General features: G+C 40.1%; 1 protein-coding gene across 1 annotated transcript; it reads right to left on the bottom strand.

Annotated features, from left to right (window-relative positions):
* Positions 1 to 215: 215 nt before the first annotated feature.
* osgin1 (oxidative stress induced growth inhibitor 1) lies at positions 216 to 20,040 on the bottom strand. Its single transcript, XM_008113952.3, has 6 exons — positions 19,930 to 20,040; positions 15,907 to 16,020; positions 9,164 to 9,300; positions 8,737 to 8,928; positions 6,863 to 6,954; positions 216 to 4,055 (listed from the first exon to the last, which is right to left on the bottom strand). Exons 2-6 carry the CDS (start codon positions 15,962 to 15,964, stop codon positions 3,050 to 3,052), a joined length of 1,485 nt encoding a protein of 494 aa, XP_008112159.1. The 5' UTR covers positions 15,965 to 16,020; positions 19,930 to 20,040; the 3' UTR covers positions 216 to 3,049.
* Positions 20,041 to 27,908: the final 7,868 nt, after the last annotated feature.

Genomic DNA, 27,908 nt, shown 5'->3' with positions numbered 1-27,908 from the left:
AAAAGGGATCTATGCCTGAAAGGTTTATTGAACTTGCCAACGTGGATCAGAACTGGAATTACAGATGAATCTCCCTTCTCAGACATTGCTAACCAGGGACTCTGTGTCCCAGCCAAGCCGGGATCTTGGTAACAAATAATCCACATACATACTTTCCTCTTAAAATAGAACCGATGTGGGTCATTGAAGTCACTCAGAGATGGAAAGATGGCAGGTTTATAGAACATTAGAATCTTTTTATTTAAAAATAGTTGTTTACAAAAACATATACACACATTTATATATATATAAAACTTTTTTTTATAAAATAGTTTGCTTTAAAAAAAATCAGCAGCATGTTTAGTTTTGAACAGATAAATCGCAGCACAGAGCTTTAAGGTTGGCACCGATATACAAGAGGAAATATCTGAATTTCCTGAGATTTCTGTACCGTATCCGCCAGAGGTTTGCAAAACTCCTCAAACTCGGCATCTGTGGGCTTTTACCTTTAGGGAAGCATATAGGCTTTGGTACAAATGAGAATCGTGTTGGACTGCAGCTCCTATCAGCCCCTTGCTAGCAAAGCCAACAGCGAGAAGGGAAGGGAAATGCAGTCCAATAACACCCGATGGGATACAGGTTGGCGAGAGACCCATTTCACTTGGTTCAAACTTATCAAACATACACATTTCCTCACACATTGATCTTTGAAGAAACTGGGGGCGAGACTTGCCTATCCGGACAGAGAACATTAAGTGCTTCGCTCTTTCAAAACCTGGCTTTGAAGCCCTGTGTCCTCAACCAAGAAGTGCGGAACAAGATCTACCACTTCCACTTCTTTAAATGGCTGGCCAGTATAACATGGTATTCTCCAGAGTGGGAATAAATTCATCTACAGTAGAGTCTCACTTATCCAACACTCGCTTATCCAACGTTCTGGATTATCCAACGCATTTTTGTAGTCAATATTTTCAATACATCATGATATTTTGGTGCTAAATTCGTAAATACAGTAATTACTACTGTGTATTGAACTACTTTTTCTGCCAAATTTGTTGTATAACATGATGTTTTGGTGCTTAATTTATAAAATCATAACCTAATTTAATGTTTAATAGGATTTTCCTTAATCTCGCCCTATTATCCAACATATTTGCTTATCCAACATTCTGCCGGCCCGTTTACGTTGGATCAGCGAGACTCTACTGTATTTATATGGGGGAGAATGCCATCATTGCACATTTCTTCGTATCTAGGACTAAAAACAACTCCTAGATCAGTGATTCCCAAATTGGGTGCTACCGCCCCCTGGTGGGCACTGCAGCGATCCAGGGGGGCGGTGATGGCACCTATTAGGACACAGGGGCGGAGCTAGAAGAGTGGGCATGGCTTCTTCCCAAGAGCCCAAAACAGGGCTGAGCACCTGAGGTGCCTGTTAAGACACAGGGGGCGGAGCTAGAGTGGGCGTGGCTTCTTCCCAATTGCCTGAGACAGGGCTGAGAATCTATACCTCTCCTGAGGCGCTTGTTGGGACACAGAGGGCGGAGCTAGGGAACGAGGCGGGGCCTCCTTCCAAGAGCCTGAGATAGGGCTGAGCCTCTATACCTCTCCTGAGAGGCCTTTTAGGACTAAAAGTTGGGCTAGGGGTGGGGCGGGGCCTCTTCCCAAGAGCGAGAGATAGGGCTGAGCCTCTATACCTCTCCTGAGAGGCCTTTTAGGACTAAAAGTTGGGCTAGGGGTGGGGCGGGGCCTCTTCCCAAGAGCGAGAGATAGGGCTGAGCCTCTATACCTCTCCTGAGAGGCCTTTTAGGACTAAAAGCTGGGCTAGGGGTGGGGCGGGGCCTCTTCCCAAGAGCGAGAGATAGGGCTGAGCCTCTATACCTCTCCTGAGAGGCCTTTTAGGACTAAAAGTTGGGCTAGGGGTGGGGCGGGGCCTCTTCCCAAGAGCGAGAGATAGGGCTGAGCATCTATACCTCTTCTGAGAGGACTTTTAGGACTAAAGGGCGGGGCTAGGGGTGGGGCGGGGCCTCTTCCCAAGAGCCACTGTATATCTCCCCTGAGGCGCTTGTTAGAACACGGGGTGGGGTATAGAGGCCACGCCCCCTCCTCTCGTCCCGCCTCTTGTGTCCTGGCAGGTGCCGCAGGACAGGGATAGAAGCTCAGCCCTACCTCAGAGCTCACAACTCCACACATCCCAGTCCTGGCCGCCCATTTGTGGCCCTGCCCACCTCCCCCTCCCAGCCCTGCATCTTGGAATAGGGGAGAGGCTTAGCCCCGCCCCCTTGTGCAGGAGCCACGCCCACCCCTCTAAGCCACACACCCCCTTTCCAGGGGGCGCTGAGTAATATTTCTTCTGGAAAGGGGGCGGTAGGCCAAATAAGTTTGGGAACCACTGTCCTACCCCCAGATGGCGTAGTGGACTAAGTGACGTGAAGGTTGGGTTGCTGACCTGAAAGCTGCCAGGTTCGAGAGTGCGGATGAGCTCCCTCTATCAGCTCCAGCTCCATGCGGGGACATGAGAGAAGCCTCCCACAAGGATGGTAAAAACATCAAAACATCCGGGCGTCCCCTGGGCAACATCCTTGCAGACAGCCAATTCTCTGACTCCAGAAGTGACTCAAGTTACTCCTGACACGAAAAAAACTGTCCTAGTTATATCCTTCCATCAGTATTCATTCCCCTTGCGACATGTCATTCTTTGAGTGACACTTTCATCTTACTGCCATATTTGGAAGGTTGGGAGAACACGCATAATAGGAGACCATCCATAAAGTGAGATTTAAATTAAGAAATCCCCAGCAATGTTATCTATAGTTAAGGAGCACTTGGAGCCATCCATTTGTGTGCCGTAGCCCATCTCCACCAATTGTGACATGGAAACGGTCAACCTCGCCAACTCCTCACTTTCCGCTTCTTGGGGTCTGAAACTCAGCTCTTCAAAGCAAATGCAGAGAGGGCAACAAGGGGAGAGACTTTGCATCGGAAAAGACTCTTCAATCTCTTCGGTGCCCCTCTTCCTCTCGACGATCTCAGTACCTTCCTCTGGAGAAGAGGGGACCACCACCGAGGGTTATGGAGGGTTCTTGTTGACGTTCTTCAGCACAGAGCTAGCAATGGCCAAAGCCCCGCCTTGGACAAAGCGCACAAAGTTGTCCCCAGCAAGTGGCCCCATGGCATAGAGTCCCTTCTCATGAACGGATTCATAAGTGAAGGGATCAACGTCGACGGGGTTCCTCTTGGAGCTGACGGGCTGCTCGCAATCGATCGCCAAGTCCACCCCATTGTTGGGGAGGTAGGACAGGTTGGGGTTGGAGCCGATGAGGACAAAAGCCATGGAGATGTTGTGTATCTTCTGGCGGTGGCTTTTGTCGCGGAAGATGCACTTCTGGTCCTCCGTGAAGGAGACAATGTGATGCTCAGGGAGACTGACGTAACACCCGTACGGTCCCGGATGAGAGACAGCCTGCTCCTTCATCATCTGGTGGACTTTGTGATACTCGGGATACATTGTTTTCGGGAGCTGGTTGAAAATGAGGGCAGGGTCATTCACTTTCCTGCGAAAAGCATGGATCACTGGGATGTTGCAATGGTGAGCAAAGAGGATTGCGTCTGCCGCCGTGAGCCCCGCTCCCACAATCAGGATCGGGTCAGACATCGGGCCAATTTCCTTCTTCTTCACAGCTTCCTCCAGAGCAGAGAGCGAATGGTGGACAAAAGGAAGGCGCTCGCCTTTCACCCCGAGCCGGGATGGACTGTCATAGGTCCCAGTGGCTAAGACCACGTTGTCAGCATATAGAGAAAAGGGCTGCGAGCCACTTAAGGTCGTGACAACCCCCTCCACTTGGAAGAGACTTCCATGGTCAGTTTTGCAGTCATCTTGCTGTTGCTCTGAAAAATTCCACACAGAGCCGTCGTCCCTTGAATCCTGACCGCTGTAGCCGGAATCTGTGCTTAGTCTCTTCACAGACGTCACAAAAGTGCCGCAGAGGAAGTTCTTCTTGAGTCCGTTCTTTGCCACGTAGTACTGGTAATACTGAACAATGTCTCCCGCAGTTGCCCTGTTGTTTCTGAAGCCCCTGAAAAAGGAACATTGTTGTCAATACAGAAGGAAAAACAATAGATACATTCATTCCGCCTACTTTTGGGAGCCTTGGTGGATCTCAGGTGGAGAGTGAGAAGGGTCTGGCCATGACTCTATCACCAGACACAAAATTATAACAACATTTGTCTAGACTTCCAGAAGATCTTGCTGGATCTCAGGTGGAGAGTGAGAAGAATCTGGCTATCACCAGACACAGAATTACAACATCATCTGCCTAGACTTCCAGAAGACCTTGGTGGATCTAAGGTGGAGAGTGAGAAGGATCTGGCTATGTCCCTATCACCAGACACAGAATTATATAATCTGTCTAGACTTCCAGAAGATCTTGATGGATCTCAGGTGGAGAGTGAAAAGGATCTGGCTATGTCCCTATCACCAGACACAGAATTATAACAACATCTGTCTAGACTTCCAGAAGATCTTGATGGATCTCAGGTGGATAGTGAGAAGAATCTAGCTATGTCCCTATCACCAGACACAGAATTATAACAACATCTGCTTAGACTTCCAGAAGACCTTGGTGGATCTCAGGTAGTGAGCACAAGGGATCTGGCTATGTCCCTATTGCCAGACACAAAATTATAACATCATCTTCCAGAAGACCTTGGTAGATCTCAGATGATATTCAATGGTGTCATCAAGGGAATGCAAACCACACCAGGTGGCACCGTTATGGAGAGCAATTCCTACACAGTGATATCGTGTTCAACACTGATAATAATTACTTTTACATCTTCCTTTCCTTTCATGTTCTGTGCAGGCTTGCAAACTTAACTGCCAGCTTGCCTGACTGGTTTGCTCCATCTCTAGCTCCAGTCGAGAAGAAGGGTGGGACATCCTCTTTGGGTGAACTTGCCATCCCCGCAGGGCTTTGGTTGGGTTGCGGAAAGAACTCCCTGCCAGAGCCAAACCGCCCACTAAACGGTGCCTACAAACTGTGCCTAAATAAGACAACTGTGTCTGTAGAAGATTCCCTTCCCACCGGCAAATCTTCAAGAGAAGGCAATAACACCAGAACCAAAAAGTCTGAACATGTTTGCTCTTTTTGTATCCACATGTGTGTCTCAAGAATGGAGTTAAGATAGGAAGATGCCTTCACACTCCAGAAAACCTTGGAGGGCCTCATTGTAATACAGCTTCATATAAAGCATGCCTGATATATACCCATTACATGTAATATAATATACAATATACCATATATACTTGAGTATAAGCCGAGTTTTTCAGACCTTTTTTATGACCGAAAAAGCCCCCCTCGTCTTATATACTCGAGTATATATGGTACATTTATTAATTTTCTCTATTATTATTGGTATTATTACATTTATTATTTAACTACATTATTTATTATTTTACTCTATTATTATTGTTACTATTACATTCATTGTATATACTCGAGTATAAGCCTAGTTTTTCAGCCCTTTTTTAAGACTGAAAAATCCCCCCTCGGCTTATACTTAGGTGAGGGTCCTGGTTGGCTTATATTTGGGTCAGCTTATACTCGAGAATATAGGGTACATTTATTATTTTTCTCTATTATTATTGGTATTATTACATTTATTATTTTCCTCTATTATTGCTGCTACTATTACATTTATTTTACTGTATTTTTATTATTAATAATAATACATTTATTATTTCACTCTGATCTTATTATTATTATTATTGCATTTATTATTTTACTCTATTATTATTAAAAGGATACATAAGCACATTGAAAAAGATGAGAATAATGATTTGATCAGAGTTGAACAGTCTTATCTTAAATTTGAGCTTTATGTAAATATTCGAAAACACTTAACTTACTGATGCCTCAATTAATGTAATTTTATTGGTATCTATTTTTATTTCTGAAATTTACCATTCTCGGCTTATACTGGAGTCAATGTTTGCTCAGTTTTTTTGTGGTAAAATTAGGTGCCTCGGCTTATATTCGGGTCGGCTTATACTCGAGTATATACGGTACTTTACTCTATTTTTATTATTAATACATTTATTATTTCAGTCTGATATTATTACATTTATTATTGTACTCTATTATTTTGCTATATTTATTATTATTATTATTATCTTTATTATTTTACTCTATTATTATTTAAACGATACATAAGCGCATTTACACTGAAGAAGATAAGAGTAATGATTTCATCCAAGTTGGACAGTCTTATCTTAAATTACGGTTTTATGTAAATATTCAAAAACATTTAACCTACGGATGCCTCAATTAGTGTAATTTTATTGGTGTCATCTATACCATCACTATATCATTACATATACGTTTTTAAAGTTTGTATAATGTGTTTTAACAATGTTATTAATGGATCTGTTTATATTGTTTTGTTTTTACGATTGCATTTTGGGCATTAAATTTTGCCAATTTTTGTAAGCCACCCTGAGTCCTCTCGGGTTGTAAATAAATAAATAAATAAATAAATCTATTTTTATTTTTGAAATTTACCGCTCTCGGCTTATACTTGAGTCAATGTTTTCCCAGGTTTTTTTGGGGGTAAAATTAGGTGCCTTGGCTTATATTTGGGTCGGCTTAGACGTGAGTATATACGGTAATATATAAGCATTTTGTGGGGCTCCACAAGAAATTTTTTGCTTCTAAAAGAACTCCGCAGCTGAAAAAGTTTGATCTAAAACTCTGCTTCATTCCCATGATCTCTCTTGCTTAATTACTAAGCCTGTTTGTAAGCACGTTGTATTTGCCTTGCGATCTTCTAAACAGACACGGGATTAACATTTTATTGGAGTATTTGCAGGGAAGGTTCATTGTACCTTTTCTTCTTACTCAGCCAGTCCTTGAATGGAAGGCCAGGAAGCCCCATCCAGTCTCCTTGACTCAAGGTGAACATGGAGCCTTCAATAGACTGAAAAAGAAAGAAAGGAAAATATACCATTTAAGTCAAGCTCTATAAACAGATGAGTGATAACTGCATGGTTGTTAGTCTCTTAAGATCCCTTTAATTCAGCTATTCTAGAATCACATGGCACGTAACAAGAAGTAATGGGACCACGTAAGCCTTGAGGAGAGGTGGGTAGGAAATAAAATTATTATTATTAGATACACAACAAGATTAGTACACAGCAAACAAGATCACTATGCTGGCTGTTGTATTGGATCGCACACTGGACACTTCCCAAGTGTCTAGGATGGTTGTGTGATTTATCGGCGAATAATGCATGTAGATCTAAGTAAATTATAATAATGTATGTATTTAAAATAAAATAAATTATAATAATTTAAAACAAAATAGGGTTATCCCTATATTTCAATGGCTCAGGGTTTAGCACTGTCATATCAACAACAGCAAGTGTGTGTAAAACAAAATAGGTCTCTGATTATATTTCAGATTATATGCCCAGGGCATTGCATCATAATAATAATAATAATAATAATAATAATAATAATAATAATAATAATAATAATAATAATGTGTGTGTGTGTGTGTTTGAATAAAATAGGGCCTCGCTATATTTCATTAGCCCAGGGTTTAGCACTGCAATATTAATACTAATGCTAATAGTAATAATGCATGTCTCATTGTATACCTATTAATAATAATAGTATCACTATTAATAATAACAATAATAAAATAATAATAATAGTATCACTATTAATAATCCTATCTGATTCAATTTTTTGTCAATCAAGTCCTTTGGGCATCACACAAATTTACCATTTGCCATAATAATAATAATAATAATAATAATAATAATAAGAAGAAGAAGAAGAAGAAGAAGAAGAAGAAGACGACTTTCCATCAGTTGGGGGGCCCTCCCCCCAGCAACAACATAGTACTATATAATATAATAATATTGTGCTATGCTAATAATATAATATATTGTATATACATGTAATACTGTATTGATATTAATATTATAATGTAATGCAATATAATACTAATAATAATACAATATAATAATATTAATTATAGATTAAATGTAATATTACTAATAATATTAAAGTATAGTGGTATAGTGCAATATAGTAATACATAATGCGAATATTGTGCTATGTTAATAATATAATATATTGTATGTAAATATAACTTGTAAGCTGTTCTGAGTCCCCTTCAAGCTGAGGCGGGGTATAAATGAAGTAAATAATAATAATAATGTAATAATAAATATTACTGACATATTATACTTATTAATATTATTAATATGAAAATAATAATAATAATAATAATAATAATAATAATAATAATAATAATAGTGTTTTGCGTTTCAGTCTCCAGAAGCCACAGTCAGGAACGGAAGAGAGTCAACGTCCAGCAGAAGTTAACCAGAGTCACATGGAAGAGTCCTACAGAGACCGTATTAATCAAATACGTCTAACCTAAAACATAGTGATTTTTTAAAGAAGTAATTTTCAGTAATTAGGAAGGAGATTTCAATATGGAGGGACAGAAAACCCATCTAATTCTAACATCCAAAATATATTCATGGTCTCAGACCATTCAAATCTATAGCACGAATTGTTGGATGTCGTATTGGATGTCGTGTTGGATGTCCAACATGAATTGTTGGACGTTAGATGTTGATGTTCCAGTTAAAAATGAAACAAGATGCATCCCCTGTCCCCGGGGTTACAACAAGATGAAGTCTGCTCACTCTTTGCTGATGTTCAGGACATGAGTTATACTTACATGCCAGGCTCCTCCGGGCAGGTTTTTGCCGAGCACCAAATGAGGGACGGCTCGCTCCGGTTGGTGCCACCAAGCAAGGACCGAATCCGATGTCCCCCCAAAATCTGTATCCGGACGCAGCAGGGTATCAAAAAGGAGAGCAACTGGGCTGGAAGAACGTCCTTCCAAACCTTCAGATAGGTACTCAATGTCCTGGAAGAGAAAGAAGACATCTAACCATCGGTCTCCTTATCTGGTCCATACGTGGTCCTCAACTTTCAAAGACTTTCTCGCCAAGGGAAGGAAATGGCAAGAATTTCTCACTGCTTCTTTTCAAGACAAAATTATGGAGGAATGACCTCCCGACTGTATGACGTGGGTCTTTCTCTTTAGAATAGACTATAAAGTTGATGTTCAAGAATGGTCCAATTTCAGAACTGATACTAACCTGGTCTAAGATGGAAAGGTTGGACGACTCTTCCAATTTCCTTTGCAAAATCGGATTTGGGTGGACAGCATTTCTTTTGACGTAGGGAATGTTGCCAGACAGCAGGTACGATAAACAGATCCCCGAGGGACCGTTACCTAAATGAAAGAAACCACAGAGATGGATCAGACTAGAAACATCTGCTAAATGAAAGCAGTTTGGGCATCGGTGCCAGTTCTCAATCTGCTGTTTTGCTCATCCGGCCGGGATGCAGTTGTTCATGCAAGACTTCGAACAGATGTCCCGTTGGAGCTCCTGTTGTTTGCCAAGAGCAAGCACATGCTTTAAAAGCTTGGGTAAGCGAATATCTTGGATAATAAGGAGGGATTAAGGAAAAGCCTATTAAACATCGAATTAGGTTATGATTTTACAAATTAAGCACCAAAACATCATGTTATACAACAAATTTGACAGAAAAAATAGTTCAATACGCAGTAATGTTATGTTGTAATTAGGGAGCCCCGGTGGCACAGTGTGTTAAAGTGCTGAGCTGCTGAACTTGCAGACCGATAGGTCCCAGGTTCGAATCTGGGGAGTGGAGTGAACGCCCGCTGTTAGCTCCAGCTTCTGCCAATCTAGCAGTTCGAAAACATGCCAATGTGAGTAGATGAATAGGTACCGCTCCGGCGGGAAGGTAACAGCGCTCCATGCAGTCATGCCTATGGCCACATGACCTTGGAGGTGTCTACGGACAACGCCGGCTCTTCGGCTTAGAAATGGAGATGAGCACCAACCCGCAGAGTCGGACATGACTGGACTTAACGTCATGGGAAACCTTATGGTGTAATTACTGTATTTACGAATTTAGCACCAAAATATCACGATACAGTAGAGTCTCACTTATCCAAGCCTCGCTTATCCAAGCCTCTGGATAATCCAAGCCATTTTTGTAGTCAATGTTTTCAATACATTGTGATATTTTGGTGCTAAATTTGTAAATACGTAATTACTACATAGCATTACTGCGTATTGAACTACTTTTTCTGTCATATCTTTTTTAAATTGGCCTATAATTGACTCTTCATGGGGTCTAAATGGTTTCAGTTCTCTTCCTTCCCACTCCCCCTACTAAAGCACAAAACTTGTAAAGACACATATGTTTTGTTTTGTTGCTTAATTTGTAAAATCATAACCTAATTTGATGTTTAATAGGCTTTTCCTTAATCCCTCCTTATTATCCAACATATTCACTTATCCAACATTCTGCCAGCCCGTTTATGTTGGATAAGTGAGCCTCTACTGTACTGTATTTACGAATTTAGCACCAAAATATCACGATATATTGAAAACATTGACTACAAAAATGGCTTGGATTATCCAGAAGCTTGGATAAGTGAGACTCTATTGAATATAGTAGGTGGAAAAGGACAATCTATCTATATTATTTACAAAAATAAGTGTGCAAAATGTGGCCTTCTAGTGTAACTACACATCCCATTGGCTCTAGCTATGACTGTAGCCTGTGCTCTTGGGAGGAATGTTTCTGGGAATTATTTTGCATGGAAATGCATGAGACGAAATGCCTTGTTTCCTGAGCAAAAGGAGTGCATGAAGGCTTGGAATCCCGCAATGTCTAATTTAATCTGCCACTGGTCCTTGGGAGAGAGATAGAAGCTGCCCCGTGGATTCATATTGGATTGATGCTGAGGCAGAAGAAGCTCAGAAATAGCCCCAGAAGAAATTGCTGGACATCAGGGTGACTGTGCCAAGCCATGCCTGGAGACTTTGGCTCAGGTCGCTTGCTGTGTCATCTTGACCGGCCTTTTTACATGACGCACCTGCAGCTGTTCAATATTTATGGGGCCAGAGGAGGACTGTATGCCCAAAATAGCTGCCCAACCCAAAGGCTGACTCTGTGATTTCCAAAAAAACCCCGTTTTGTATGGAGACTGAGTTGGTGTGTGCGTGACATTATAGTTGCTCTCATAAAGTTGCCGTAGTTCACTTCCCCTTACTTATTTATTGCTGGCACGCAATGTAAATCTCCTGGTCTGGAAGGCAAATGTATCTCACTTCCATCTTCAGAAGTAACGGTTATTGTTAAAATAATAATTATAATAAACTAGCTTTGCCCGGCCACGCATTGCTGTGGCTTATGCTTTCAGGGTGTTGTTCTTTATTTACTGTCCTGATTTTAGAGATTATATTGTTCTGTATTATTATATCACAGTAATTATTACGTATTATATTTATAATCTTATATTATCAGCTTAGAACTGGATTATATGAGGCCCCTTCTACACAGCTGTATAAAATGCACACTGAACTGGATTATATGGCAGTGTGGACTCAAGATAATCCAGTTCAAAGCAGGTAATATAATATTCTAAATGGGTTATATAGCTGTGTGGAAGGGCCTTGAGTCTACACTGCCATATACTGTAATCCCGTTAAAGTCTGATAATCTGTATTTTATAGGCAGTGTGGAAGAGGCCTAAGTGAGGCCTAACTCTGCCTGTCCCCTGGGCTGAGTGGGTTGCTAGGAGACCAAGTGGGCGGAGCTTAGCCTTCTAACTGGCAGCAATTGGATAAAAACAATTATTCCTTTCCCTCTAATTAGGACGTTATTTTTCTTTTCTTTTTGTTGTATGAACGTAGAGGCATGGATGAAGGGTTGTGCTGGCAAGTTTAGTGTTTCTGGGATGTGTAGTTTTGTTGTTTTGTCCTAGGCCGAAATTTCATTACCCTTTTTTATATATAGATAAAATATCATATCATAATATATTATAATAATACAGTAGAGTCTTGCTTATCCAACTTTCGCTTATCCAAGATCCTATATTATCCAACACAGTTTGCCTTTTAGTAGTCAATGTTTTTGTAGTCAATATTTTCAATACATTGCAATGTTTTGGTGCTAAATTCGTAAATACAGTAATTACTACTGGTCCATAACGTTGCCATATACTGAACTGCTTTTTCTATTGATTTGTTATAAAACATGATGTTTTGGTGCTTAATTTGTAAAATCATAACATAATTTGACATTTAATAGGCTTTTCCTTAAGCCCTCCTTATTATCCAACATTTTCGCTTATCCAACGTTCTGCCAGCCTGTTTATGTTGGATAAGTGAGACTACGGTATTATTGACACAACAACGTTATATGACACAGCAAACAAGATAGATATGCTGGATTTCATATCACAAAATCACAAGTCGATCACTTCCCAAGTGTTTAGGACTGTGTGATGTATTTTCGGATGATGCGTGCATTTTATTATTATTATTATTATTATTATTATTATTATTATTTTATTGTTTGACACAGTTATTATTATTATTATATGGCAGTGTAGAAGGGGCCTAACATGAACGCCACATGAAGGGTTCTTTCTCCCACCCAGGACATTATTTCACCTATATATACAGACACTCCACTTGCCTAACTTCCAACAGACCTCTGAAGATGCCATTGGCCACAGATGCAGGTGAAATGTCAGGAGAGAATGCTGCTGGAATATAACCAGTCTGCCCCCAAAACTCTTAGCAACCTCATATCATGCAGTTTAACTGCACCAAACTACATTATATATGTCTATACTGACCATAGAAACTGCATTATATGGTCAGGATTTGTTTCCAGCATGTTAGAGCAGTACCAAGTGCTTAATAGCTTTCCAGGAATATATATTTTCTGGAAACAAATCCCGATGTTCTCCACGATAAGACAGCCTTACGGCATGTGTGTTTTTTCAGCGATTAAGCGAAGCTTCACTTCTGTTCAGTTTGATAGATGCTGCAGGAAGATTTCCCATTTGACAGGCTGTCCAATTTTGGTGGCCAAAAATAAAACGCTGAACGACTGCTTGCATGTCATCGGAAGATAAGCTTTCGGAGCACAAGTTATGCAAGTGTCCCTTTGGGGAAGAAAGGCCTCCCTGAAGAGCTAGATGACCACAGATAAGAAAGATAGATGTGCTTTTAAAGCTGCCAGAAGGTGAAAAGGGAAACCAAGAAAGAGGAGGAAAAACCAGTCGGCAATTGTTCCCGGAATTGAGAAGCAATGGATATTAGACATGCTTGGATTAAATTCCAATCTCCTCTTTCTGTAAAATGCAGCTTAGTTTGGAGAGTTGGGAAGAAAGCTATACACTGAATACAATTAGCCTTCTGTATCCATAGATTTGCCATTTTATATAAGGGTGACCATTGATTTAATTGAGTGCAAATGAATGCAGTCAATAAATTAATAATAATAATAATAATAATAATAATAATAATAATAATAATAATAATAATACTGTGGGACTCCAGACTGGCAAAGTTCTGGAACACAACACACCAGACATCTCAGTTGTGGAAAAGAAAAAGGTTTGGATCATTGATGTTGCCATCCCAGATGACAGTCGCATTGACGAAAAACAACAGGAAAAACTCAGCCGCTATCAGGACCTCACGATTGAACTTCAAAGACTCTGGCAGAAACCAGTGCAGGTGGTCCCGGTGGTGATGGGCACACTGGGTGCCGTGCCAAAAGATCTCAGCCGGCATTTGGAAACAATAGACATTGACAAAATTACGATCTGCCAACTGCAAAAGGCCACCTTACTGGGATCTACGCGCATCATCTGAAAATACATCACACAGTCCTAGACACTTGGGGAGTGTTCGACTTGGGATTTTGTGATATGAAATCCAGCATATCTATCTTGTTTGCTGTGTCATATAAAATAATAATAATAATAATAATAATAATAATAATAATAATAATAATAATAATAATCACCATTTTGATCATGCTTTGATATGGCTGACCCAACTGTGCCCTGGTTTTCATCAATGAAATGTTGGTGGCCATGGGATCTCCAACTGGGATCAGGAAAGAATCCCGGCTGAAATCCTAAACAGCTGGTGCCTATTAAAGAGTTTGCTCCGGGCTGACTTTGGACAACTTGCCAAGCAACTAGGATTATTTTTAAACCACTAGCATCATCCCACATTTTCATAGGAATGCCATGAGGACATTAACTAACCAGAACATGACCTTTTCTTGACTTAAAGCAAAGGCCAATCCCAAATAGTAATATTAAGCAGTGGAGTCTTTCACGGATCTGTGTGCCAATTTGGGATAACTCTGGTTTCCCATAAACCTCATCCCCAGAGAGCCGATTCCTGGCAACGCATCCGAGCAAATTCCTGTTATGCGTTTGTTTGAGAAGAATTGTGAACCCTGTTCGTTTCCAATTAAGTCAACTTGTGTTCACCCAAAATGGCACGTAAAGGGAATCCCAGGACGCTCGTGGGTTTTATTTACAGAGGCTGGAAGGAGTGCAAGGTGGCTTGGTGAGATAAGGACCCCTGCGGAGGGTAGATATAAGTACAATAATATAAATATACTAGTTGTGCCCGGCCACGCGTTGCTGTGGCGAAGTGTGGTGGTATGGGAAATAAAGTATTAAGGAATTGGTGGTAGTTAGTATATGTTATTTCCTAAAGCTTGTGAATATACATTGGCATTCTGGGTTATATAGCTGTGTGGAAGGGCCTTGAGTCTACACTGCCATATAATCCAGTTCAAATCAGATAATCTGTATTTTGTAAGCAGTGTAAAAGAGGCCTAAGTGAACCTTGCCTGTCCCCTGGCACCATTGTGGCTGAGGTTGCTATGATACGAAGGGGGCGGGGCCTAAAGGGGGGCTACCCTTATGACTGGCAGCCGGGGGAGAACGGCTCTTCCTCATCCTCTGTAATTTGGACTTTATTTTTCTAGGTTTTTTTTTTTCACTGAAAGACATAGATTGGATGACTATGCCTTTTGTGGCCAAATTTGGTGTGATTTGGTTCGGTGGTTTTGTTGTTTACTCCATGGGGAAAAAGCACATTATATATATATATATATATATATATACACACACACACACACACACACACACTAGCTTTGCCCAGACACGCGTTGCTGTGGCTTATGGGAATCCTTATGGAATAGCAGTGAATAGACTTGCAGTCTCAAAGCCTGGCCGTTTTCTGGAGTAGCTGGAGCTTTTGGTTGTAGGAACGTAGAGGCATGGATGAGGGGTTGTGCTGCCAAGTTTAGTGTTTCTGGGATGTGTAGTTTTGTTGTTTTGTCCTAGGCCGAAATTTCATTACCCTTTATATATATATATATATATATATATATATATATATATAAAAAAGAGTGATGGAATCCCGGTGACCGACAAAACAACAAAACTACAGGCCCGCCAACCTCGAAATTTGACAACACAACCTATCATCCACGCCTCTAGGTTGATACAACAAAAAGAAAAGAAAAATAAAGTCCTAATTAGAGGGAGAGGAATAATTGTTTTAATCCAATTGCTCCCAGTTAGAAGGCTAAGCTCCGCCCACTTGGTCTCCTAGCAACCCACTCAGCCCAGGGGACAGGCAGAGTTAGGCCTCACTTAGGCCTCTTCCACACTGCCTATAAAATACAGATTATCTGATTTTATCTGGATTATATGGCAGTGTAGACTCAAGGCCCTTCCACACAGCTATATAACCCATTTATAATGGACTTAATGTCAGGGGAAAAGCTTTACCCTTTACCTTAACTACCACCGATTCCTCAATACTTTATTTCCCAAACCACCATACTTCGCCACAGCAACGCGTGGCCGGGCACAGCTAATATATATATATAATTAATATTAATAATATCATACATTAATATTAATAATATTGATAATAATATTTAATAATAATACTTTGGCAGGTATTACCTATGATCACGATGGGAAGAGGCATCGCCGGGCTCTGTCCCAGATGTGCAGGCAGCATGGTCTCTCTCTCTCTCCGTCTCTCCCAATAGAAAGTGCAAAGACCTCCAAGTTGCCCTGCAACGATAAGTCCAAGCAAATATTGGTTATCGCCAGAACGTTGTCCCGAGTTGCTTTCCCCATCTCAGAACTATTTCGGGATATATTCAAAAGTCAGTCCTTCGTGGATTCTGCACCTTTGTTTTATGTAAGAGGGTGTACCTATTGATCTACTCACATTTGCATGTTTTCGAACTGCTAGGTCGGCAGAAGCTGGGGCTAACAGCGGGAGCTCACCCCACTCCCCGGATTTGAACCGTGACCTTTCGGTCAGCAAGTTCAGTACCTCAGTAGTTTAACCTGCTGTACCACTAGGGTTTCATATAGCTACTAGCTGTGCCCGGCCACGCGTTGCTGTGGCAAAGTGGTGGTGGTATTGGTTAAAAATTGTTGTGTAATTTTTATTTGACGTTATTTGCAATTTTTTTATTAATTTTATTGTAAGTTATATTTTTATTTATTATATTTTATTATTTTCTTGTATTATTTTTAGTTATTTCCTGTTATTATAGTATTTTATTGTATTAATTTTTAGTGTTTTTAATTATTTTTTATTGGGTTGCTAGGAGACCAAGTTGGAGGAGCTTAGCCTTCTAACTGGCAGCCATTGGATAAAAGCAATTATTCCTCTCCCTCTAATTAGGACTTTATTTTTCTTTTCTTTTTGTTGTATCAACCTAGAGGCGTGGATGATGGGTTGTGTTGTCAAATTTCGAGGTTGGGGGGCCTGTAGTTTTGTTGTTTTGTGGGTTGCCGTGATGCCATCACTCTTTTATATATATAGATGATATACGGTAGATGCAAAAAAAAAAGCATGCAGAAGATAGAATGATCACAACGGAAATGGAGAAAAATGCGTGCTAAGTAGAAGCCGGCCTTGCTTGTTCAGAATGCTGAACATTTCTTGGCGCAAGACAAGCATTTTATGGCTAGGATTGCCAAGTTGGCCTTTGATCCTTTGGAGCGGTTCCTTGGTATCTTTCCACTCCTCTCACTGCCATAGAGGTAACATTACATAAGTCATGCTCGGCCGGAGAAATGCCTCTTGGCTTGAACTCCGCTGGGCTCACTCATGCGTCCCCATTGACGTTCCAGACTTTTCCAAGTCAGGCTAGAACCCTCCTTATCAGAGTTCAGCCCAGATCTAGGATTTCTCATAGATCTAAAATGCGCACAAGAGTTGGAAAAAAGTCCCAATATTTCCAACCCTAACAGAAATGTTTAGGGAAACCTGTGTGCTGGGTGCATCAACATTATGGAATTAGAGCCATTTGGTAGTACTTTAAGTGCCAAGGCTTTATGCTATCGAAACATGGGAGTTGTAGCTTCACAAGGCCTCCGGGAGATATTGCATGCATGTATTTTTAATGTAGTATTAATGCTCTTAACTCACTCAGATTTAATTTTGTTTTAATACTGATAGTTTTGAGGTTTTAATTGCGTCTGGTGCCCTTCTCAGAACTGTTCAATGTCTTGTAAGAAGAGAAAAAGTGCCATATAAATCAACATAATAATAATAATAATAATAATAATAATAATAATAATAATAATAATAATTTGGAAACAATAGACATTGACAAAATCACCATCTGCCAACTGCAAAAGGCCACCCTACTGGGATCTGCACACATCATCAGAAAATACATCACACAGTCCTAGACACTTGGGAAGTGTTCGACTTGTGGTTTTGCGAAACGAAATCCAGCATATCTATCTTGTTTGCTGTGCCATACAACGTCGTTGTGTTGATAATAATAATAATAATAACAACAACAGGTTTTAATTGTACAGTAGAGTCTCACTTATCCAACACTCACTTATCCAACATTCTGGATTATCCAACACATTTTTGTAGTCAATGTTTTCAATATATCATCATATTTTGGTGCTAAATTCAAAATACAGTAATTACTACATAGCATTAAAGTGTAATGAACTACTTTTTCTGTCAAATTTGTTGTAAAACATGATGTTTTGGTGCTTAATTTGTAAAATCATAACCTAATTTGATGTTTAATAAGCTTTTCCTTAATCCCTCCTTATTATCCTACATATTCACTTATCCAACATTCTGCCGACCCGTTTATGTTGGATAAGTGAGACTCTATTGTACTAATAAAATTTTATTTTATAAAAACTTGAGTTTTGTTAGAATAGAAAACATGCCATACAAATCAACATAATGATAGCAATAACAGGTTTTAATTGTATATAGTATCCTGTTTAAAACTGCTCAACGCATGAGTCTGATTGGGAGAGAGAAGGTGCCATATACATTAAGATAATAATAGTAGTAGTAGTAGTAGTAGTAATAATAATAATAATAATAATAATAATAATAATAATAATAATAATAATGTGTTGTTGAAGGCTTTCATGGCCAGAATCACAGGGTGGTTGTGTGTTTTCCGGGCATTCCATTGATATATAAACCTCACTTGCCTAGTTCTCAACAGATCTCACAACCTCTGAGGATGCCTGCCATAGATGTGGGTGAAACATCAGGAGAGAATGCTTCTGGAACATGGCCATACAGCCCAGAAAACACACAACAACCCAATAATAATGTGTTGTCAAAGGTTTTCCTGGCCAGAATCACCGGGTTGCTGTGAGTTTTCCAGGTTATACAGCCATGTTTCAGAAGCATTCTCTCCTGATGTTTCTCCCACATCTCTGGCAGGCATCCTCAGAGGTTGTGAGGTCTGTTGGAAACTAGGCAAGTGGGGTTTATAGATCTGTGGGAAGTCCAGGGTGGGAGAAAGAACTCTTGTCTGTCTAAGGCAAGCGGATTCCCCCAGGCAGGAAGCAGACAGGCTTTGAAGCTGCAAGCCTGTTCAATGCTAATCAAGGTACTATTCAGAAAAGAGTTCTTTCTCCCACCTGGACAACATTCCACAGATATATAAACCCCACTTGCCTAGTTTCCAACAGACCTCACAACCTCAGAGGATGCCTGGCATAGATGTGGGCGAAACGTCAGGAGAGAATGCTTCTGGAACATGGCCCAGAAAACTCACAGCTTGTACTATTCAGACAAGACTTTTCTCAAACCCTGCAGATATATAAACCCCACTTGCCTAGTTTCCAACAGACCTCACAACCTCAGAGGATGCCTGGCATAGATGTGGGCGAAACGTCAGGAGAGAATGCTTCTGGAACATGGCCCAGAAAACTCACAGCCTGTACTATTCAGACAAGAGTTTTCTCAAACCCTGCAGATATATAAACCCCACTTGCCTAGTTTCCAACAGACCTCACAACCACTGAGGATGCCTGGCATAGATGTGGGCGAAAAGTCAGGAGAGAATGCTTCTGGAACATGGCCCAGAAAACTCACAGCAACCCAATAATAATAATAATAAAATAATAATAATAATAATAATAATAATAATAATAATAATAATAATGTAATCATAATAACAACTACTACTGCCAAAGTATTACAACTTACAAATTACAACTCTCACGATTCCAAAGCATGGAGTTAAAGTGCTGTCAACTACATTAACTGTAAAGTGTAGACACACCTGTTGGGCGCAATCCAGTAACCAAACTGGGCAATTCCAGAGGCTATAATTCCCCCAAAAGGAACTTTTCGAAACTCTCATTTGACAAGTACATCCTAAGAAATGTAATGAGCATAGGAACACTCCTTCAATGATATGGTTGCTCTTTGGGGTTGGACTAGATGGCCTCTGGTAGTCTTCTTCCAACTCTACGTTTCTATTAATCTTTGCAAATAGTGCCGGCTTTTTAAAGCTGCTTTCAACACACACAGATTTCCATTTATGTAACAAGAGACTTCTCCTGATCCCTTGCCAAGGAAAAAAAAATCTTCCCTGGCACCAGTTCCAGAAAGTCCTAGAAATGTCTATGGAAAGGACTTTTTTTATAACAGCTTTAGATTGAGCATCAATGCAGCCTTACCTTTGAGATCAGGAAAGTAGAAGCTTCCTGGGATCGAAAATGTCACTTTCTCCAAAAGAGAACAAGACAAGTTTCTGACTCCTGACAGGCAGGCAGCCTCTGAAATATATGACAGGGGCAGAGCAGAGGGGGCGGGGCTTAGAGGAGGCGTGGCTTGGGAGTGGAGGGGCGGGGCTGGGAAAAGCCCTCCTCAGCATGAATCAGCAGCAGCAGCATTTTTGTGAATGGAGCTACAGGAAGACTGGATTTTTTTCTCTCTTTTTTTCTTTCTCTTAGCAGGGTGTTGCTCTGAATAAAGGAGTCATACAAGGCTGCCTTTCAATGCATCCCACCCACAAAGGGAATCATGTGCCATATGGATCCTAAGATAAAAAAGTTCAAGTTAATCCAGAAATGGGGAAAAAAACCATAATAATAATAATAATAATAATAATTATAATATTTAATTGAAGTCAAAAATCAGAAACTCCTCAAAAAAACAGAAGACAAAAAACCAGTACAAGAAAACCGCACTACAAACTAGAGCTGACAGCTGGCACAACAAAACACTGCATGGAAAGTTCCTTGACAAAATTGATAATAATAATAATAATAATAATAATAATAATAATAATAATAATAATAATAACATTGCATGGAAAGTTCCTTGACAAAATTGAAGGAAAACTGACAAGGAGAAGGCCTGGCTCTGGCTCACGAATGGGACCCTGAAGAAGGAGACAGAAGGCCTGATCCTTGCCGCCCAGGAGCAAGACATCAGGACAAAGGCAATTCAGGCCAAGATCGAAAAATCAGCTGATGACCCCAAATGCAGACTGTGCAAGGAAACTGACAAAACCATTGATCATATCCTCAGCTGCTGTAAGAAAATTGCACAGACAGACTACAAACAGAGGCACAACTATGTGGCCCAAATGATTCATTGGAACTTATGCCTCAAGTACCACCTCCCAACAGCAAAGAACTGGTGGGATCACAAACCTGCAAAAGTGTTGGAAAATGAGCACGCAAAGATACTGTGGGACTTCCGAATCCAGACTGACAAAGTTCTGGAACACAACACACCAGACATCACAGTTGTGGCACAGTTGGATCATTGATGTCGCCATCCCAGGCGACAGTCACATTGATGAAAAACAACAGGAAAAACTCAGGACCTCAAGATTGAACTGCAAAGACTCCGGCAGAAACCAGTGCAGGTGGTCCCGGTGGTGATGGGCACACTGGGTGCCATGCCAAAAGGTCTCAGCCGGCATTTGGAAACAATAGACATTGACAAAATTACGATCTGCCAACTGCAAAAGGCCACCCTGCTGGGATCTGCTTGCATCATCCGAAAATACATCACACAGTCCTAGACACTTAGGAAGTGTTTGACTTGTGATTTTGTGAAACGAAATCCAGCATATCTATCTTGTTTGCTGTGTCATAAAATAATAATAATAATAATAATAATAATAATAATAATAATAATAATAATGATGTATGGGTGCTTGGTTCTGCCATTCTTTAGACACTCACCTATGCAGGTAAGTACATAAGACAGGTATGCTAGGTGAATGCATAGCTGGCAAACACTACCTTCTTCTTGGACTATAAATTTCCAGAGTTCTGGGATTTGTAGTCCAAAAGCTTTCCTATCTTGGGAGGGCTCCATATGGATATGCCAAGCCTCAAAGTAATAATAATAATAATAATAATAATAATAATAATAATAATAATAATAATAATAATAATAATATCATCTGAAAATACATCACACAGTCCTAGACACTTGGGAAGTGTTCGACTTGTGATTTTGTGAAACGAAATCCAGCATGTCTATCTTGTTTGCTGTGTCATACAATAAAATAATAATAATAATAATAATAATAATAATAATAATAATAATAATAATAAATGCAGTAAAATAATAAATGTAATAATAATAATAAATGCAGTCAAATAATAATAATGTATGGGTGCATCTACACTGTAGATATAATTCAGTTTGACACCACTTTGACTGCCATGGGATCTTATTAATTGTCGTTTGGTGAAGCACCGGCACTCTTTGGCAGAGCAGGCTAAAGACCTTGTGAAACTACAACTCTCAGGACCTCATAGCATTGAACCCGGGCAATGAAAGTGTTGTGTAACTGCATCGCTTTCAAGTTCAATTGGGCCGGGGCTCAAGAAAAACAAAAGCCACAAAAGCAGTACAAACAAATGAACACAAACAAGTTCGAAGAATTCAAAGAGCTTAAACCACGTTCTCGTCGCACCTTCCTGATGAACTGTCACCGATTTAATCCAATGCCAGGGACCTGGAGTTCACGGAAGGCGATGCCAACGAAAACTAGCTAGTCCGAAAGGCACCACCAAATCCTTTGTGATTTTTACTCTAATATGGTTACACTTTTTGGCAATATTAAGAGCTGAGCTTTTAAACCCTGACCTGTCTAATTCGTCAGTTCAGTTCTCATGTTTCAGCTTTTAAAGCTTTCCCAGTGACAGTATTTCTTTCTTATATAGAAAGACCCAAGATAGGTTTTCTTCAGCCCTTAGTAACTGTAACCACACCTCAATGAACTTTGTGGTTGTGTGCCTTTAAATGGGTGACTTGCCCAAAGTCACCCAAAGGGCATCTACAGTGTGCAATTAATGCAGTTTGACACTACTTCTAAGTGCAATGGCTCAATGCCATGGAATTGTGGGAAATGTTGTTAGGTGAGACACCAGTATGGCAGAAAAGGCAGACAACGTTCTCAAATGACTAAGATTCTATAGCATTCGGCTATAGCAGTTCAAGTGGTATAGAACTGCATTAATTTTATTTATTTATTATTTACAGTATATATATTCCGCCCTTCTCACCTCGAAGGGCACTCAGGGTGGATCACAATGCACATATACATGAGAAATATTCAATGCCATTAAACATACAACATATATAGACAGACACAGAGGCAATTTAACATTTTCCAGCTTCATGAGGATATACTCGATTCCAGCTGCTGGTTCACCATCCCTTGTGACACCAAGTCCTTGATGGAGTACTTCCCCATTCTTCTGAATGCTGCTGGAAGGTTTTATGGTGTGATAAATTAGTAAAATAAGCCTCCCTGCATAAAGCGGTACCTAGCAATACCTAAATTTCCTACTCGACAGATGCAACTGTCTTTTGGGCTGCATAGGTCAACAACAAGCTAGACTATTAATGGTCGGGAGCTTACTCCGACCCGGTCTGGCTTCGAACTCATGACCTCTCGGTCAGTAGTGCTTTATTGCAGCTGGCTACTAACCAACTGCGCCACAACCCAGTTTTACAGTGCGGATGCACTCTTAAGGCTGGATCTACAGTGATTTGAACTGCATTATATGTTCAGTGTATGTAGACCCCTATAATGCATTTAATGCAGTTCAAACTGTAAGATATGGGTCTCCATTGACCAACCATATAATGCAGTTCAAGCTGTAAGATATGTAAGTGGAGATCCAGCCTTCATCTTGGGGAAAAGGCAGAATATAAAGAAAATCAATATAATGTAACAAGAACAACTAGTCATTACAGAAATACTTTAAAGGAGTAAGGTGAATTTTTTGTCATCATTATGTTTTCATAATGTTTACATTTCATTGAAGAAGAACATCCTAAGGATATCGACTTGGAAGTAAACTTTTCTTTATGGTAGCATTCACGCCTACTTTTGTTGAACCTTTTTTTGCTTCAGGAAGGTCAGCAGCCCAGTTCTCACCTAACCATTGAGATCTGTTGTCTGCATTTCACTCAAATCTTTGACATGTTTGAAATGGCCAAAACAGGAGGATGTAATCATTCACTTGCATGGAATTACAAAGAGAAATCCATGTAAAACTAAGGTGTAAAAATCTGAAATTCAAATCTTGATGAAAATGATGCTCAGACTGAATCCTGGGAATTGTAGTTTGGTGAGATACCAGGACTCTATGGCAGAAAAGGTAAACAATCTTCTCAAACTACTAGGATTTTATAGCATTAAGCTATATTTCCCTTTATTCTGCTCAAGCCTTGGTAGTCAGATTTTGCTATTTTTAGTTACGAAATTATTTCTTAAAATTAAAGACATTTTCTTTTACCTCTGTCAGTTTTCATTCCTTCCTCTTTTATTTACATAAATCTGCTAATGGCAGGGATGTAGACTATTCAGCAGAGAAACTTTTCCCTGTATTTTTAAAATTCTGCTTGTTGTATTAAACTGGTAAACCTCTTATCATGTTCCCATATACAAGCTACTTTATTTAATGATTGATGTGGGATTTTTATTTTGATAAAAACAGCAGAGCATCCAAAATATGCAAAAACAGGATACTTATGGTTGAGCATTCAGCTCACACCAAGCAGGGCGTGAAGTGCCATGTGGCTGTAAAGAATTCAGAGCTTAGGAGACAAAGATCCAGTTTTGTCTTTAAAATACAAAAGGTTTATTTACAAAAATAATAGCTACATTTCTTATTAGTAAATAACTAGTTGTGCCCGGCCACGCGTTGCTGTGGCTTATGGGAATGCTTTGTTGGCCAGGTGGAATAGCAGTGAATAGCCTTGCAGCCTCAAAGCCTGACCATTTTCTTCTTACGGGAATCCTTGTTTGATGAGCTGGAATACAAAGGAATAGACTTGCTGCTTGGAAGGCTGGATTATATGGCAGTGTGGAGTCAAGATAATCCAGTTCAAAGCAGATAGTATAAGATTCTAAATGGGTTATATAGCTGTGTGGAAAGGCCTTGAGTCTACACTGCCATATAATCCAGTGCAAATTAGATAATCTGTGGAAGAAGCCTAAGTGAGGCCTAACTGTGCCTGTCCCCTGGGCTGAGTGGGTTGCTAGGAGACCAAGTGGGCAGAGATTAGCCCTCTAAACTGGCAGCAATTGGATAAAAACAATTATTGCTCTCCCTCTAATTAGGACTTTATTTTTCTTTTCTTTTTGTTGTATCAACCTAGTGGCATGGATGATGGGTTGTGTTGTCAAATTTCGAGGTTGGGGGGCCTGTAGTTTTGTTGTTTTGTCCACTGCCGTGATTCCATCACTCTTTTATATATATAGATAGATAACTGATCTACACTAACTAACCCCATCTCTTCTAGGGTTCATAAGAGAGGGAAAAATCTCCAAGCACACATCTCTCCTGACAGGGCTGGCCCAAGGTAATTTTCAAGTGTAGGTGAACAGAATTTTGGCCTCGCGGTTGAACCGCCCCTGTCTCCTGACACACAAGCTCTCAATGCACACAGCACACACCAAGATGTAAAAAATAGAAAGTCAAAGACAAATGACATGCACCTGCAAAGTATCCATATTCAGAGGTGTCTGGCTGGCCATCTGTTAAGAGTGCTTTGATGGTGTCTTCCTACATGGCAGAATGTGACTAAACTGGATGGTCCATGGGATCTCTTCCAACACTACCATTCTATGAGTCTTATGCAAATATAATCATTGAAAATCCAGAGGTGTCCAAATGGCCATCTGCTAGGAGTGCTTTGATAGTGTCTTCCTACCTGGCAGAATGTGACTGAACTGGATGGTCCATGGGATCTCTTCCAACACTACCATTCTATGAGTCTTATGCGAATATAATCATTGAAAATTCAGAGGTGTCCAAATGGCCATCTGCTAGGAGTGCTTTGATGGTGTCTTCCTATCTAGCAGAATGGATGGCCCATGGGATCTCTTCCAACACTACCATTCTATGAGTCTTATGCAAATATAATCATTGAAAATTCAGAGGTGTCCAAATGGACATCTGCTAGGAGTGCTTTGATGGTGTCTTCCTATCTAGCAGAATGGATGACCCTTGAGAACTCTTCCAAAACTACAATTCTATGATTCTAATTTAATTTAATAATTGAAAAAAATCAAAAGCTCAGCAATGTCTCCTCTTGCGTCCAGCTTTCTAAAAGTATGGAACAAATGCAAAATCTCAGATCGATCTCTTCTTTGAAATCACTTCCTCCATGCTTTGCATTTCCCAGATTCTTCCTGTTGCGCTCTAAGAGTCGCAAGTGAACCATGAGGTCATTCGCATCGGAATCCGTTCCCTTGACTAAGAACTTTCACCGGATTGCGCACTGTTTGCACAGTGGTGGAGTTCAATGCAAGGAGGTCGTTGCGACATAACACCGAAGGCAGGGTGCTGGGTCTTTATTCCTTCCAGTTCTTACCAGAATTATCTACAAATTATTCTGAAATGGGAGATGCTCTAGATTTCTTACCGATTAGGGTTTCTAGTTCAGGACAGGTCCTGAGACATCGCAGGCAAAATCTGAGCTCTATGCATGCACCCAGGTGACATCATTCACTAAAAACTTTCACCTACTTGAGTTGCTTCACAGAAGAAAAATGGTATATATATGACTGTGTTGTCAAACTGGGTTGCTGAGAATTTTTCGGGCTGTATCACCATGTTCCAGTAGCATTCTCACCTGACATTTTGCCTGCATTTGTGGCTAATGGCATATTTTGTTCGTAGTGAAGTGTATAAAGTCCAGAGTTTGAGAAAGAACCCTTGACTATTTGAAGCAAGTGTGAATGTTGACATAAGCAAGCTTGAATGGGGATGAGTAGCCATGAAGCTGCAAAGTCAATCAGTGAGGGGATCTGCATAAAGGTAGCTTGGCCTCTGTTGCCTGGAGGCATCCTCTGTTTGGGAGATGTTAACTGCTACTTGATTGTTTGCTATCTGTGGTTCTCCTGTTTCTGTGTGGTGTTCATTATTTATTGTCTAAATTCTGAACACGAAGGGCATCTGCATAGAGAACTGCAGACTAATTCAGCCAGAAAATTCAGCCAGATAAGTTCAGCCAACCTGAACACAGAATATTATTTGAGAACACAGACATTCTAGACCACTCTGACAACCATCATGTCAGACTACACAGAGAAGCCATTGAAATCCTCAAGCATGTGAACAAGTTCAACTGAAAAGGATGAAACCATGAAAATGAACAAAATCCAATTACCAGTACAGTAGAGTCTCACTTATCCAACATAAACGGGCCGGCAGAACGTTGGATAAGCGAATATGTTGGATAATAAGGAGAGATTAAGAAAAAGCCTATTAAACATCAAAATAGGTTATGATTTTACAAATTAAGCACCAAAACATCATGTTATACAACAAATTTGACAGAAAAAGTAGTTCATTACACATTAATGCTATGTAGTAATCACTGTATTTACGAATTTAGCACCAAAATATCACAATTTATTGAAAACATTGACTACAAAAATGCGTTGGATAATCCAGAACATTGGATAAGTGAGTGTTGGATAAGTGAGATTCTACTGTATTTAAAAAACACCAGAATCAAGACAGTAAATGATGAACACCAATCAGAAACAGGAGAACTCCAGACAACAAGCAATCAAGAGCTAGTTAACATCTCCCAAACAGAGGATAATAATAATAATAATAATAATAATAATAATAATAATAATAATAATAATAATAATAAAACTTTATTTATACCCCGCCACCTCTCCCCAACAGGGACTCGGGGCGGCTTACATGGGGCCATGCCCAGAACAATGCAATATAACAAAATATAAAAAACAACAAATCATAGTACAATTAACCAATACAATAGATAAAAATATGCATAAAAGGATAAAAAGGATGCCTCCAGGCAACAGAGGCCAGGCTACCTCTATGCTGCCTATGCTCCTATCCCGAAGATTTCACCTCACTTTCTGTCCTGTGATCATTATTTTGAAAAATATGGCTTGTTATTGAAACAAGGATTTGTATTAAAGCTTCAGTGGATATATCTTTTCCCCATGATAAGTCTTTCAGGGGTGAATTTTAAGGCATGTTCAATACTCGCTTCCAAAGTAGGGGCGCTGGCGCTTCAGTTCTAAAGTCATTTCCGATTTTTGAACCAAAAAATTTGAAACTTTACAAAAATTCGGAATATTCGTAATTAATTCGTTAATGGCAGACGCGCATGCGCAATGGTGAAA

The sequence above is a fragment of the Anolis carolinensis genome, unplaced genomic scaffold (assembly GCF_035594765.1).
Source record: "Anolis carolinensis isolate JA03-04 unplaced genomic scaffold, rAnoCar3.1.pri scaffold_9, whole genome shotgun sequence".
NCBI classification, from domain to species: Eukaryota; Metazoa; Chordata; class Lepidosauria; order Squamata; family Dactyloidae; genus Anolis; species Anolis carolinensis.
This window is presented reverse-complemented; position numbering and strand designations above follow the sequence as displayed.